The sequence below is a fragment of the Tupaia chinensis genome, unplaced genomic scaffold, assembly GCF_000334495.1.
Source record: "Tupaia chinensis unplaced genomic scaffold, TupChi_1.0 Scaffold000197_1, whole genome shotgun sequence".
Classification (NCBI taxonomy): Eukaryota; Metazoa; Chordata; class Mammalia; order Scandentia; family Tupaiidae; genus Tupaia; species Tupaia belangeri.
In genome coordinates this window covers 6,074,864-6,090,219 of record NW_006159672.1, presented here as the reverse complement: position 1 = coordinate 6,090,219, position 15,356 = coordinate 6,074,864, and the positions used below count along the sequence as shown (strand labels likewise).

General features: G+C 42.8%; 1 protein-coding gene across 3 annotated transcripts in view; it reads right to left on the bottom strand.

Moving 5' to 3' along the window:
• The window catches only part of LRRC27 (leucine rich repeat containing 27), a 59,896-nt gene extending 56,531 nt beyond the window's left edge, over positions 1-3,365 (bottom strand). Inside the window, exons 1-2 of one of the 3 annotated variants that reach the window (XM_014587243.1) lie at positions 3,297-3,365; positions 1,338-1,593 (exon numbers count right to left, since the gene is read on the bottom strand). In XM_014587243.1, the coding sequence (XP_014442729.1) occupies positions 1,338-1,547 (210 nt within the window). In that variant the 5' untranslated portion in view covers positions 1,548-1,593; positions 3,297-3,365. Of the gene's footprint in view, positions 1-1,337; positions 1,594-3,225; positions 3,273-3,296 lie in introns of those variants that run through there. The other 2 variants (XM_006146933.3, XM_006146934.2) reach the window with 2 other exon arrangements.
• Positions 3,366-15,356: the final 11,991 nt, after the last annotated feature.

Sequence of the window (15,356 nt, the reverse complement as noted above, 5' to 3'; positions counted from 1 at the left end):
GAAAGAAATGTGCTAGTTCAGTGCTAGTCCTGATACAAAAAGGGGACAAACGTAAATACTTAATACAGGTTGAGAAAGCCAGCAGCTGGCATAGTGGCCAAGGTGCTAGACTCCCACAACTGACCATGGTTGGAGTCCCGGACCTGGTAGTTTAAGACTCATACCAGGTACATGAGCATGCATGCCCAAAATCCCAAGAGGAAAATGGAAGAGAAGGGACTCCAGTGTGGTGATCCCCCCGAGGGGTGATTTCTCACTCTCTCTCTGTCTCTCTGGCAAGCCCACATGCCTTACAGCAAAGATCTCTCCAAGAACAAACAAACAAAAGACAGGTTGAGTATCCCCTATCGGAAATGCCTAGGACCAGAAGTGTTTCTGACTTTGGATTTTTTTGGATTTGATAATATTCGCATATATGTAATGAGATGCCTTGGAGATGGGACCTAAGTCTAAACATAAAATTCATTTATGTTTCATATATACCTTATACACATAGCCTGGAAGTAAAATTTTATACAATATTTATATAGTACAGCATTTTGACTATGACCTATCACATAAGGTCAGGGGTAGAATTATCCTCTGTGGCATCACTGGCACGCAAGAAGTTTGGGATTTTGGAGTATTTCAGTTTGGATTTTCAGGTTAGGGATGCTTAGCCTGTAGCAGAGTTTAGCAGTGTAAGAAACCACTTAAAATCCAGGTATGCAGCTTTTGTAAAAGCACTCAGACGTGTCAACATCGCAACTGTTCCAGACACCATGTTTTTTAACATTATCATTTCATTCATACAACAACCCATGAAATTATCATCATTCTCATATTCCAGATGAAACCAAATGATGTTTAAGGAAATTCTGTGACTTCAGGGCAGTGACTGTCTGTCATCAAAGCTGGGCTCTAATGGAACCTTTCTCTAGAAATCACAGGGGCAAGACAGTATCCACTGACCTGAAGGAGTCACCTGGCACAAAGTAAAATCAGTAATATCAGCAAAGTTGTAGGTGAGAAAGCCAGTTTTAACTATTTTCATAGTGGCTGGTGTTTTTATAAAGGTTTTCTGTGTGAAATAAGAGACCAAAGTTATTTTGGCAGTAGTTTTTAACCACAGATGTGTTTGTTGTTGTTGTTGTTCCTGAGACTTTTTAAGAAGCGAAATGAACTTCTCATTTCATTGTGATCAGCATATAAAAGCCCAAATTAACCCTCCTTTATTTCATTCTAGAAATATTTTCTTCTAAAGAGAAAGTGTATGAGTAAAAGCTCAGGGGGTGAATTTTCCATTTCTGTCTACGCAGCACCTTCATACAAACATACTGAAGAACAGCCCTACTTACTTGAAGGTTGGGGGTTTTAGAGATTTCTCCCAAATGGCGCAGGCCACTGTGACTCAAGTCTAAAATCTGCGAGGAAGCAAAAGTGATTCTCTCAACATCCTTGTGAACATTTTTGGAGGGGAAGGCAGGCAAACTCCTAGCTTGATCAGCAGCCTCCTCTGGGTTATCAGCAGCCCCCGAGGGAACTCTGCAGGAGCGGCTGTCCTCCATATGTCATCCTCCAGTGAGCCCTGCTCATCCTCCTTGGTCTGGAGATCTGGAAACACAGGAAGGGAGAGGCAGCCAACAGCCGGTTATACTGACACATTCACACAGGCAAAATGCAACAGTGCATCCACAGCGATTTAAGTTGCTTAAAAAGCCATACTTTTTAATATACAGTATCACAAACAGACTTTTGAAGTTGTAAAAAACTGGAATATAAGACTATTCTGATAAAGATCCTCTGCTCCTCACTTTATACAATGGAGTTATGAGATTTAACTTTTAACTCCTGGAAAAGGCAGAAATGCATACTGGAACTTCCTTTTTTGTTTGCTATGAATGCGTGTGCTTGCAAGGAGAGAAAGAGACCCCAAAAAGGGATGACCGTGCCTTCTCCATTCTCCAGTTGGGATTTTGGGCACACACCCCCCACACACACACACACTGTGCATAATTTTCAAGCTGCCAGGTCCAGGATTCAAAGCACAAAGTTGGCCATTTAGGATCCAGCTGCCTTAATCTCTCCGCCACCTGTTGGTTCAGGAATGATTCTTTTAAGGATGAAAACAGATCAGAATATTTTGTCTGTAAACCACTTTAATCTTCCATAAAATAAGCATGGGCCCAGCCAATGTAGCTTCTGCTAGTAGACTTGGCTACTTGCCAGGCTGAAGGCACATGGGAAACCTAAGTTATTTTATTGCCCAGCCTAAAAGCCAGGGGATACACATCTGTAGTCCTCGCTACTCTCTGGGCCAAGGCAGAAGTATTAAAATTTAGCAAAATATCGGGACCAGCAGATGGCGTAATGGTTACGCTGCTGGACTCTCATGTAGTTGACTATATAGTTTGAGGGACTCGAATAGTAAAATCCTGTTCAAGGATGAGGTCTCATAAGTTCACCCTGTTTTCCTATTTGCTGTGGTTCTGTGCCATTTGAACTGTTCTAAGCTCCCGAAAGCCAGGCATACTGCCATTTGTTAACATTTTGGCCCAGTGACCAGCACTAGCTCTGGCTAGTACCAGGTGGGAGGGGCGGGGGAGGGGAAGGGGGAGGACTTGCTTAAATAGAATCTGGAATTTTAGTTGTTCAGTAACATTTGCACTCAACCTAAAACTCTTGGGACCAAGGCAGGAATGTTAAAACACATCAAAATGTGGGACCAGCAGTTAGCATAATGGCTATGTCGCTGGACTCCCATGTAGTGGATCGCGGTTTGAGTCCCGGACTGGTGGGTTAAACTCACGAGCGCGCGTGCGATCTCTCCAAGATCCCTAGAGGAGAATGGAGGAGAAGGGATTGCAGTGTGGCCATCCTCCCTGGGGGGTGATTTCCCACTTTCTAACTCTCTGTCTCTGTCTTTCTGGCGAGCGCAGGCGCCCTATAGCAAAAACCTCTCCAAACCCACACACACATATTAAAATGTTAGGTTGTTGGGATTTATGCCTCGATTTCCCTATTCTGGCATGGTGGGGGAAACCCAACGCTTTGGGCCTCACATTTGCAGTCTGAAAGGGTGCGGCCTTCGCTGGCACCACCTGGACACCAGCAGGGACAGGGACACAAGTCTTCCTTCTGCTGCCTGCCCGCCCTAACTTCTCCGCCCCCTTTACAGCCTGACGCCCTCGCCCTGCATCCTGCCCCCCACCGCCCGCCCCTCCGGCCCAATGTCCCCAGTCCCACCGCTCCTCTCCGCGGCCCCCAGTCCTGGGTCCCCGATCCCGGTGCCCTGGACCTCGCGGCCCCAGCCTCACCTGTGGGCCCCCCTCCCACTAGCACGCGGGAAAGCCCTATTGCGGCCGAAAGGAAAAACCCAACAATAGAAGCCACCTGACCCACGCGGTCGCCATGGAGACACCGGCTGTATGGCAGCTCGCAGGCGCCAAGCCTTAGGAGGGCGCGCAGAGGTGCTGTGCACCCGGTGCTTGTCGATGGCTGGTAAGGGTCTGCGAGAGGGCGGGAAGGGTGGACGGATTCCGACAGAGGGCTGGGGAAAGACTTTCCTGAAGAAGCACTGGGAAGAAAAGAGCATTCCAGACGACCGGACCCTGTATGCCTCGACCCGGACGGACGGATCTAGGAATGGGAAGTGCCGCTGTATTCGCAGATGTGGCCTGGGCTGCGGAACGTGGGAGAGCCTGCGGTTCTCAAGGACTTGGACTGGCAAAAATGCGAATTTCACTTGACAAGAGGGAGGAGTTGGGACAGTGTCATGTTCTTTGTCAAGAACTTGAACGTTCTTCCCATTTCTTAGCAGCCACCTCCAGCAGGTAGACCTATTATCTTCTCGTGTCACAGAAAGGCTGTCACAATTATAGCTGTCTCACAGACACGGTCATCCAGTAGACGAGGCTGTTCTCCCTACTTGTCTCCTTTTATCAGCAAGGTAGCATCTTTTCCAGAAGACTCCCAGCACATGGCCCCTAAGATCCCCTTGGCCAGAAATGCTTCAATTACCCAGGCCTGTCATTAACAAATGAGGTCACCACAGTGGGTTTCGGACTCCTTTTCAGTCAGGTAGAATATCGTGGTGGTGAGAGTATAATTCACAGTGCCACCATGGGGTGAGGCCGGTGCTATTTTACAGGTTAAATCTTATCTGCAGCTGTGCTCGAGGCCCCTGCACTAACCTTTCAAGTTTAAAAACAGTATGACTGCCACTTCACTTCATCCCCCAAATCTCACACAGAATGCATCTCATGGCTTAGCTAGGAAATCTGCAAGGCAGAGAATTCTGGGAGCCATGGTTCTGCCAAGTTGACATACTACAAAGCTATCAAAAATACCTGGGGGAAAAAAAGGAATTCTGTTACAAATGAGGAAGAAAAGTGTTATAGTTTGGATAATGGCTTGTCCCTGAAAGCTTCATGTTTTGGAATTTGGTTTTAGTGGGCGATGACTGAATGTCCCCCAGAAATTCATGTGTTGAGATGTGGTGATTGTACTGTAAATTATATTGATTGTATTGTGAAGGTGATAAGTGAAAATGTAGTTCCTGCATGATGTCCCAGCGTAGGGCTTTTGAATGTGATCATGTAATTAGGACTCCATGATTGAGTTCTGGTAGGGTTTATAGCAGTGGGAATGAGACTAGGGCATCAGAAAGATCATGCAGATACAGACCACACTCCACTGTGCTGACAGTTCTGCCTTGTGTGATTTCGTAATGCCTGTGGACTTTTTAGCCACTAGAACTGTTAGTCATTAAACCCCTCTTATAAATTTACCCAGCCTCAGGAATTTCTGTTAGCAACACGATAATGGTCTATGATCGGAAGTCACTGGTTATTGAGCAGGCAACCAAAAGAATCAACCACAAAAGCCACCGAATAATCTTAACAGTTTTTAAACTAAGACTTATCTACTTGCAAGAAGGCCGCTCTGGATTTTTTCTTCTGCAGTGATAGCCTAGGTCATTCTAATTAGAAAGGCTAGATGAACAAAAAGTAAAAACATTGTTAACTCACAAGAGAATGAAGAATAATGGAGTCATGGTCTAAGGTGAAGAATTCTAGAAAGGTGAGCGTGGCTATTGAGGTTACTTTTCCCCTGCGAGCATCTGCCTACCTAAAACGGGCATTTGAAGACTCAGCTATGAGCAAAGCTCTTGGTAGACCAATGGCAAAGGAATAAGTTAATATCCTGAGACTACCAAGGAGAGGGTAGTGCTAATAAACCCCCAAAATGCTGTACTCTGGGGAAAAAAAGCCAAACTGGGCAAAAAGACCAAAACTTTTAGGAACTGAAGTTCAGCTTCAAATCACATGAAATCCTAATTACAGAGCCAGCTCCACAGCACACTAGTCATGCACTGCTCAGAAAAGTGGATCCCACATAGTCACTGTGGTTAAATTCTTTCCCCAGTCAGCCTGAAACAGACTGGGCATGTACTAGAGTGCCCAAGATCTAGCAAACTGGAGACCAGCAGTTGGCGTAATGGCTGTGTCGCTGGACTCCCATGTAGTTGACCGTGGTTTGAGTACCGGACCCGGTGGCTTAAACTCATGTGTGCGTACGTGCCCAGAATCCCAAGAGGAGAATGGAGGAGAAGGGATTGTGACATGGCCATCACCCCTGGGGGGGTGATTTCTCGCTTTCTGTCTCTCTGTCTCTCTCTGTCTGGCGAGCGCACGCACCCTATAGCGGGGAATCCCCCAACACCAAAAAAAAAAACCTCTTAAAAAAAAAAAAAAAAAAAAAGGAAGTGAAAAAAAAAAAAGATCTAGCAAACTGGAAGAGGAAGGAAGGGAACTGTGGTGTGACCAGATCCCATGGAGGGTGCATCTCTCTCTCTCTATCTCTCTCTTGCATGCACACATGCTCAATCATGAATTTTTTAAAAATTAATTAAAAAGTCTTGGTTGGGCCAGGCAGTGTTGTGGTGGTTAATGCAGCTAGATCCCACTTGGCCAACTATGCAGTTCAAGTCCCAGATAACAGCAGCTTGGAAAACACACCAGGCATATATACGTGCATGCCCAAAACCCCTAGAGGAGAATGGAGAAGGGATTGTAGTGTGGCCACCTGACATGGGGGAATGCTTTCTTACATTCTATCTCTCCCTCCCAACCCTGTGCCCCCAGTGAGCACATGCCCATGAGCAATTTAAAACAAATTGTATTAAGGCAATCTAGGGTACTGTGTTTTCATTACTTCTTTCCAGAGGAATAAAACATCATTTGAGACCTCAAATTATTTCTCTCCTTTTTTCATGTATGATGTGTATTACACAAGGGCAATACAAACACATGAACAAATCCAAGAAAAACATGAAAGAACAGAAACCAGCCCATACAGAGTGCAGATTATGAAGTTAACAAGCATGCACTTGTACACACTGTGTAAGGAAGATGTGCACACCTGACTGCGATCCTGGCTGACTGAAAGGCCGGAGATGGGGGATCACAGCATGAGACTATTGAGGGTGCTTCTCTCTCTCTCTCAATGACACACTTTTGTAAAATAATTTGTCCAGCCAGCCCCATGGATTAGTGGTTAAGGGAACTGGAAACCACATGGTCAACTGTGGTTTGAATGCTGGCCCCAGCAGCTTGAAAAACACTCCAGGGGTGTGTGTGTGTGTGCCCCAAATCCCAACAGGATGAAGAAATGGAGAAGGGATTGCAGTGTAACCACACCCCATTGGAAGGTGCTTTCTCCCTCTCTATTAATCCGTCTCTCTATGGCAAGTACATATATCTTCTTGGCAACTTTTATTTTAATTGCTTATATGACCAGGCCCAGGGTTGGGGAAGGGTCAACTCAAGCTGTGCATTCAATGAGTGTTCTGTCAAGGAGAAGCTGATATGCTGCCAGAAGGCTGGCAGCATGCTTCCAGGTGTACAAAGCTGGCTCTAGCAGCTCCACCAATGTTTTGGTCAAGTCCAAGATGGCTGCAGATCAAGTAGGGGTGGGGGGCTCTACAGCCACAGTGAGCATAGCTGGAATGGTGTCTAAGAAGGCTGGCAGTGGGTGCTGGAGACTTGCTGGGGGCTGTCAATCAAGCATACCGACTCAGGATTTTTCCGTGTGATCCTCCGCCATGGATTCCCAGGGTAGTTGTGTCTCCTACCTAGTAACTGTTAGTAGCTTTCTCCAAATGAGTTTTCCAAGAGTCACCAGTGAATCTGCATGACTTTTTGTAGTCTCTCCTCTGTGGTTCCAAAATGCCAGTTTTGCCCTATCTGTTGGCCAAGCAAGTCATTAAGGCAAGACAAGTTTCAAGGAAAATTAGTTTCCACCATTCCACCAGAGAATGCCATTCTTTTTTTTTAATTCTTTTTTTTTTTTTTCTGGAGAAGTTTTTGCTATAGGTGTGATCACCAGAAAGAGAGAGACAAAGAGACAAAGTGAGAAATCACCCCCCTAGGGGGATGGCTACACCACAATCCCTTCTCTTCCATTCTCCTCTTGGGATCTTGGGCAAGCATGCACACACACCTGGCATAAGTTTAAGCCACGGGTCTGGGACTTAAACCACAGTCGACTACATGGGAGTCCAGCGATATAGCCATTATGCCAACTGCTGGTCCCGAGAATGTCATTCTTAAAATAGGTCTGTTCCAGATATACTGCAATTTCCCTTGTGAATTCTAATTTGACTTGCAGGTTGTTTTGCTTTTGTTGCCTTTTTAGGTCTTGCCATAGGGTGAGTGCACTCATGCAAAAGAGACAGAGAGGGGAGAAAGTGAAAAATCACTCCCTGGAGATGTGAGGGATGGCCATGCCACAATCCCTTCTTCTCCATTCTCCTCTTGCCATTGGGCACATAGACACATGTACCTGGTGTAATTTTCAAGTTGCTAAGTCCGGGACTGGAACTGTGGTTGGCTATGTGGAAGTCCAGCACCTTAATCAGTATGCCGCCTGTGGACCTTAACTCACAGGCTATTTTGAAGTTATTATTTAGTGTTGAAATAATTCAGGCTTCTCTGGATATCTTTCTGTTTTTGGTTTGACTTAATTCCATTGTGGTCAAAGAAAATATATTTCAGCCTTGGGAACCAGCAGTTAGCATAATGGCTATGTCACTGGACTCCCATGTAGTCGACTGCAGTTCGCCTCCCAGACCCGGTGGCTTAAAACTCACGCTGGGCGCGTGTGCGTGCGTGCCCAAGATCCCGAGAGGAGAATGGAGGAGAAAGGATTGCGGCGTGACCATCCCCCCCTGGGGGGTGATTTCTCGCTTTCTGTCTCTATGTCTCTGTCTGTCTGGTGATCACACGCGCCCTATAATGAAAACCTCTCCAAAAAAGAAAATATATTTCAACCTTGAGACTTGTTTTATAGCTCAACATCTTGGTGAGTGTTCTGTGTGTGTGTTTTAATTTTGCCAGAAGGTACATGCACTCACCAGGGACACACACACACACACACCACAGAAAGTAAGAAAGCAAAAACAGAGCTTCTTATGGAGCGTGGCATACCACAATCCCTCTCCTCTATTTCCTCCCTCCTTTCGAGATTTTGGGCACATATGCACACATGCCTGGTGTGTTTTTCTTTTTTCCTCCCTCCCTCCCTCTCTCTCTCTCTTTCTTTTCCTTCCTTCCTTCCTTCCTTCCTTCCTTCCTTCCTTCCTTCCTTCCTTCTTTCCTTCCTCTCTCTTCCTTTCTTTCTAGAGATTTTTGCTATAGGGTGTATGTGCTTGCCAGAGAGACAGAGAGACAGAAAGCAAGAAATTACCCCCAAGGGGGGATGGCCATGCCATAATCCCTTCTCCTCCATTTCCCTCTTGGGATTCTGGGCATGCACACACTCATGCCCAGCATGAGTTTCAAGCCACTGTGTCTGAGATTCAAACCATGGTCAAGCATGTGGGAGTCCAGCACCTTAACTACTACACCACTTGCTGGCCCTGTCTGGTATGTTTTTTCAAGCCTCTGGGTCCAGGACTCAAACTGCACAGTCAGCTATGTGGGATCCAGTGGCCTTAATCACCCCACTGGCTGGCCCAAGAAGGGAATATTTTTATAAACAGAAATGGGAAAATGGCTGGGAAGAATTGTATAAATTAACTAATAACAAGACACTTTTAAACCTTGCTTTTCTTGAGCCATTGCAGGTACTTCAGTTATTACAGATGGGAAACATTAGCTCAAAAAGGTAAATGAAATTGCCTTGTCTGAGGCATATTTTACAAAAATATTGTCCTATTCTGAGGGTTGTCAGTTCACACTAATTATTTGTCCTTTCTGCTAGCACAAAATTCTTTAGGTAGGATACATTACTCCTTGAGTGGAGTCTATCTGCCAAAAATCTATCTGATATTTTATGCCAGGTTCAGATTCAGAGTAAAAAATTACATGTTTATGTAGGATAGGGAGCTTTATTCCCAAATACCCATTCACATACACTGTAAAACTAAAACTAAAACAATCAATGAGCTACATCTAAACTTTCTACATATGTCTCTTAGCTTTATTAAGTATGTGATATGTAAGCTTTTGTGTTGGTGTATTTTTCAGTGTAGCTTACAAGGGAATATTTAGAAGCTTAGTTTTCCTTGAAAGTGTAATTTAGTCAGCCTATGCCCAAAGGGTCAAAACACAACTTTCAGCTAGAACAAAGGTTTTAGATTGAATATGAGGCTCCATGAGTGGAGTCTTTCTGTCACAAATTTTCCGATATTCCATCCTTAGGTTCAGATTCAGATTCAAAAATTACATGCTTATCTCTGATAGATAGCTTCATTCCCCAATGCCCATTCACATGCACTGTAAAATTACAATCAAAACCAAACTGCGGGGACCAGCAGTTAGCGTAATGACTATGTCTCTGGACTCCCAGGTAGTCCACCGCGGTTCAAGTCCCAGACCCGGTGGCTTGAACTCACACCAGGCACGTGTACGTGCGTGCCCAAGATCCCGAGAGGAGAATGGAGGAGAAGGGATTGTGGCATGGCCATCCTCCCTGAGGGGGGTGATTTCTTGCTCTCTGTCTCTCTCTGTCTTTCTGGCGAGTGCACGCGCCCTACTGCAAAAACCTCTCCAAAGAAAGAAAAAACAAACAAGCAAACAAAAAACAAAAAAACTGTGACCTAGAGCTAAAATTTCTACATATGTCTTTCAGCTTCAAATGTTAATTATGCGTTATAGAAGAGTCTGTGTTAGTATGTTGTAAGTTAGTTTATTACATGAGAGAGCTTGACTTTGCACCCAATCAATGGTCACTGAAACATCTGAAATTTCAACACAAGCTATTCTTAAAATGTGTAAAGAAGTTTTTGCTACAGGGTGCATGTGTGTGCTAGACAGAGACACAGAGAGAGATAGTGAGAGAGAATGGCCATGCCACAATCCATTTCTCCTCCATTCTCTTTTTCGGACTTTGGGCAGGCATGCATATGTGCCTGGCATGATTCTCAAGTTGCTGAGTCCAGGACTCAAACCACAGAGTTGGCCATAGGGAATCTAGTGCCTTAACCCCCACATCACCGGCTGACCAAGGCCTAGGAATTTAAATAGCCATCAAGTATAATAATCCATAAATTATATATATAACAAATAAAATTCTACTAATGGCAGTTAGACTATCATTTGTGGGTCTACATTCTTCCTTAATCTAATTAAGGACATTTGGACTATTTGTGTTCAAGGCAATTATGAATTAATGCTGCTGTCTTTCTGGCGAGTGCACGCGCCCTACTGCAAAAACCTCTCCAAAGAAAGAAAAAACAAACAAGCAAACAAAAAACAAAAAAACTGTGACCTAGAGCTAAAATTTCTACATATGTCTTTCAGCTTCAAATGTTAATTATGCGTTATAGAAGAGTCTGTGTTAGTATGTTGTAAGTTAGTTTATTACATGAGAGAGCTTGACTTTGCACCCAATCAATGGTCACTGAAACATCTGAAATTTCAACACAAGCTATTCTTAAAATGTGTAAAGAAGTTTTTGCTACAGGGTGCATGTGTGTGCTAGACAGAGACACAGAGAGAGATAGTGAGAGAGAATGGCCATGCCACAATCCATTTCTCCTCCATTCTCTTTTTCGGACTTTGGGCAGGCATGCATATGTGCCTGGCATGATTCTCAAGTTGCTGAGTCCAGGACTCAAACCACAGAGTTGGCCATAGGGAATCTAGTGCCTTAACCCCCACATCACCGGCTGACCAAGGCCTAGGAATTTAAATAGCCATCAAGTATAATAATCCATAAATTATATATATAACAAATAAAATTCTACTAATGGCAGTTAGACTATCATTTGTGGGTCTACATTCTTCCTTAATCTAATTAAGGACATTTGGACTATTTGTAGTTCAAGGCAATTATGAATTAATGCTGCTATGAATATCCATGCAATGTCTTTGAAAGGTCTACAATGTCTTTGAATGGTCTGGTCTACATTAGATATCTGATTTGTCTTATACTAATAAATTATGGGATGAGTGAGTCCTGACTGGCCAGGGAAATGTTAGATGGGATGCCAGCCAAGTGAGTCCCTGATATTCTTCACATTCTTGAGTCTTTGCATTTGTGTAGGAGCCTACAGTGGCCTGCTGGCCATGGGAGAGAGAGAGACCCACAGAATAGACCTGACATGCATCTTTGGCCAGAAACTGAGTCTAGCCAAGCCACAGCCAACCTGCAGATGCATGCATGAGAGGTAAATGCTTGGTGTTCAAATTACTAATTTTAGGGTGAATTGTTATGCAAAATTATTGTGGGAATAGCCAACTGATGCAAAGTTGCTTCATCCATCTACTTAGCCCTCTGAGATAGTGTCCAAGATGACCCAAGGCCAGCTCCCTCCAGGGGTTCCCCAACTAGTCTCAAACCCTCTAGAGTTACTTCACTTACCTTCCTATAAAAAATTGCTTTACAAAATTCCTTTTGAGGTACAATGCTGAGTTTTATAGTATGTAAGTTATTCCTTAATAAAGATGTAAAAATGACAGATAGATGCAAAAAGAAATAAAAAGACCCTTGGCCACAACCCATTGTATAGATACAATTCAAAAATTGCTAGCAAATGTATAGAGTGATGGTACAATCACTGCACTCTGGCTTTAGAATGTCGTCAGCTCCAGCATTCCCACAGTCTGCATGCAGTCCCTGTTCCCACACCAGCCCCAGGTAAGTTGCTTTCCTTTCTTTATACATTTGCATCTTTGGGCATTTCATATAAATGGAATTTATACAATATGTGGCCTTTCATCTTTCCATTTATTCAGTTGGTATAATGATTTTGAGGTCCATTCATGTTGTAGTAGGTCTCAGAATTATTCCCTGTTATTGCTGAATAGTGTGTTATGATATGGATATCCTATTCACCAGGTGATGGGCATTTGGACTATTTATGATTTGAGGCTATTATGAAATAATGCTGCTATGAGTGTCCATGCAATGTCTTTGAATTGACATAGATCTTTTTTTCTTGGTCAGATTCCTAGGATCTTTCTTCTTATTCTGTAAAGATTTTATACATTTTATTTATTTATTTATTTTTCATTTTTGGGAGAGGTTTTTGCTATAGGGCACGTGCGCTCGCCAGAAAGACAGCCAGAGACAGAGAGACAGAAAGTGAGAAATCACCTCCCAGGGGGTATGGCCACGCCACAGTCCCTTCTCCCCCATTCTCCTCTTGGGATCTTGGGCACGCACGCACACGCGCCTGGCGTGAGTTTAAGCCATTGGGTTCAGGACGCGAACCGCGGTCGACTACATGGGAGTCCAGTGACATAGCAATTACGCTAACTGCTGGTCCCAAGATTTTATACATTTTCTTAAAAGGATCAATGAATTGCTTTGTTGATTTTTTTGTCTGCACTATCAGGTTTTATTTCATAGACTTCTGTTCTGACGTCTATTTTTTTCCTGCTTTCTATTCATATTTAATTTAAATTATTTTTATTTAGCTGCTTTTTTTTTTTACTTTTTATAGCTCATATTTACTCTCTTCTCCCTTGAATATAATTTCCCATGTCTGTTATATTGACTTGTTGCAATAATTTTTTAAAAATAATTTTTAATGTTTATTTACTTTTAAATTAACAAATAAAAATTATATATATTTATGGTGTACAACGTCATGATTTGAAATATATATACATTATAGAATGGAATTTTCAGTTTAAGACAGAACTTAAATCATTGATTTTAAACTTCTCTTATTTTTCTCATATCAACATTTAAAACTAGTTGCATCCCACACATTTTATTATGTTTGGTTTTCATAATCATCCCACTTCAAATACTTTCTAATTTCTCTTGTGATTTATTACTTGATCAATGGAGTATATAGAAGCTTGTTATTTAATTTCCAAATGTTGTGATGTATTTTATTGTTGATATTTAATTCAGTTAATATCAATAATTCTATATCTACCAGAGCCTTGCATTGGGATTCAGTCTGATTGTCTCTGCCTTGTAATTGAAGTGTTTAGTCCACTTAAGCCCTAGTCCATTCTGTTGCTAATAATAGAAAGTGCCAGAAACTGGGTGATTTGTAAAAGGACAGGTTTATTCAGCTCATGGTTTGGAGGTCCAAGGTCCAGGGCTGCATCGCAGTTCTGAGGCATCACATTTTGAGGGCAAGAGCAGAGCATGAGTCTGTCTCGTTCATTTCTACTTTGTAAAGCTACCAGGAGTCAGGCATGACCTTCATCTTAATCTCTTCCCAAAGGCCTCAGCTTTCAACACCATAAACTGGTAAAGTTTTTCAACCCTTTTAATCCTATCATAGCCAAATTTCAATTTTTGAATTTTGGGGAGAATATGCAAACCATAGCAATTTACATTTATTGTAGCTGTTGATATGGTTGGGTTTATTGCCACCACTCTATTTACTTTCTATTTGCCCCAGCTGTTTTTTATTTTTCCATCTTCTAATCTTTCTGGGGATTCATTGGACATTTTTAGTATTATATTTTATTTCCTCTATCGGCTTTTTAGCTAGGCTGTAGTGGGACTCTCAGCGAGTGAGAGTGAGACAGGACACTGAGGCTTTTACAGGAAAACAATGGTTTATTTGAGTACCAGCTCTGGCTCAGCAGATTTGCATCCAAAGGCTGAGCCCCAAATTCTTTGGGGCTCCCCTTATTTGTTTTAGTTTCTTTGTCTCCCATATGTGACTACATTATGCTTTTGCATACTTTTGATTGGGCCAAAGACTATTACAGAATTATGCAGGCAGGCTCTGGGTTACTGGGCTATTAGATATGCAGGCGTACATGAAGTCACAGGGTTGCTAGGTTGCTATCAGGGCTGCAAGTCACTAAGAATTGCTAAACTGCTATGAAGACAGGGCTACAAGGTCACCACAGGCTGTATGTACATTTTTAAGTTCTAAGCATGCCCATTATCTTCCTTGATCCTGGAGGGCCCCCTACCACAAGGCTACTTTTGATCAATCACTTTTGTTTTGCTCTAAGATCATTTTATTGGGGACTCAGAGGCAGGGAGAGATGGGGGGCAGCTACAGTACTCCCAGCCCCAGCAGCAATCACTTTTTAAAGTGATTACTCTGGATTATGATATGCATCCTTAATCTATCACCAACTTTATAAAGTTGACCTTGAATTAACATATTTCCAGTATAATGTAAGAGCTGTTTTGTAGTATATTTTCTTTGCAGTTTAAAAATGTGTGCTATTGTCTTGTATTTTACCTCTATAGATGTCAGAAGCCCAATCTATGGTGTTATTTTTACTATGAACAGTGGGTTGTCTTTTACACATATAAAATTGAGTTGCCATTCCTTCATGTAGATGCAAGTTTCTAAATAGCATAATTTCTATTTATCTCGAAGTTTCTTTACTTTTTATGGTGTTGGTCTGCTAATGACAAATTCTCTCAGTTTTGTTCATCTCAAAATATCTTTATTTGCCTTTCTTTTTGAAGGATATTCTCTCTCAATATAGAACTAGTTTCTTCCTTTTATATTAAAAAGGTAACCTATGGTTAATATGTTCAGGGAGGTGGAGAAGAAAGGAGAGTGACATGAGGCAATAGTACGTTGCTGTGCTGGCCATGAATTTACAGCCAACCTGGTGGGGACACAACCTGCTGCTGGGCAGGTGGAAGGTGGGCAGGAAAAGAGACTCTGCCTTGGAACTCTTGTGGAAAATAGGAAGGACAGGCATTTATCCTTACAGCAATGCTTTCCCATTGGCCCAAGTTTACTATACAGGTCTTAAGTGGCCCTTCAGGAAGCCAGAGCCAGCATCTTCCACGGAATTCAGGAAGCCCCATTGGCCTTGTTCTAACCATCTACTTAACCTCATCTTTTGCTACTTCCCACCTCAGTCTTCCCAGTTTATTCTTCCGGGCTTTTATTCATTCAGTTCTTTTTTTAAAAGAGAGATTTT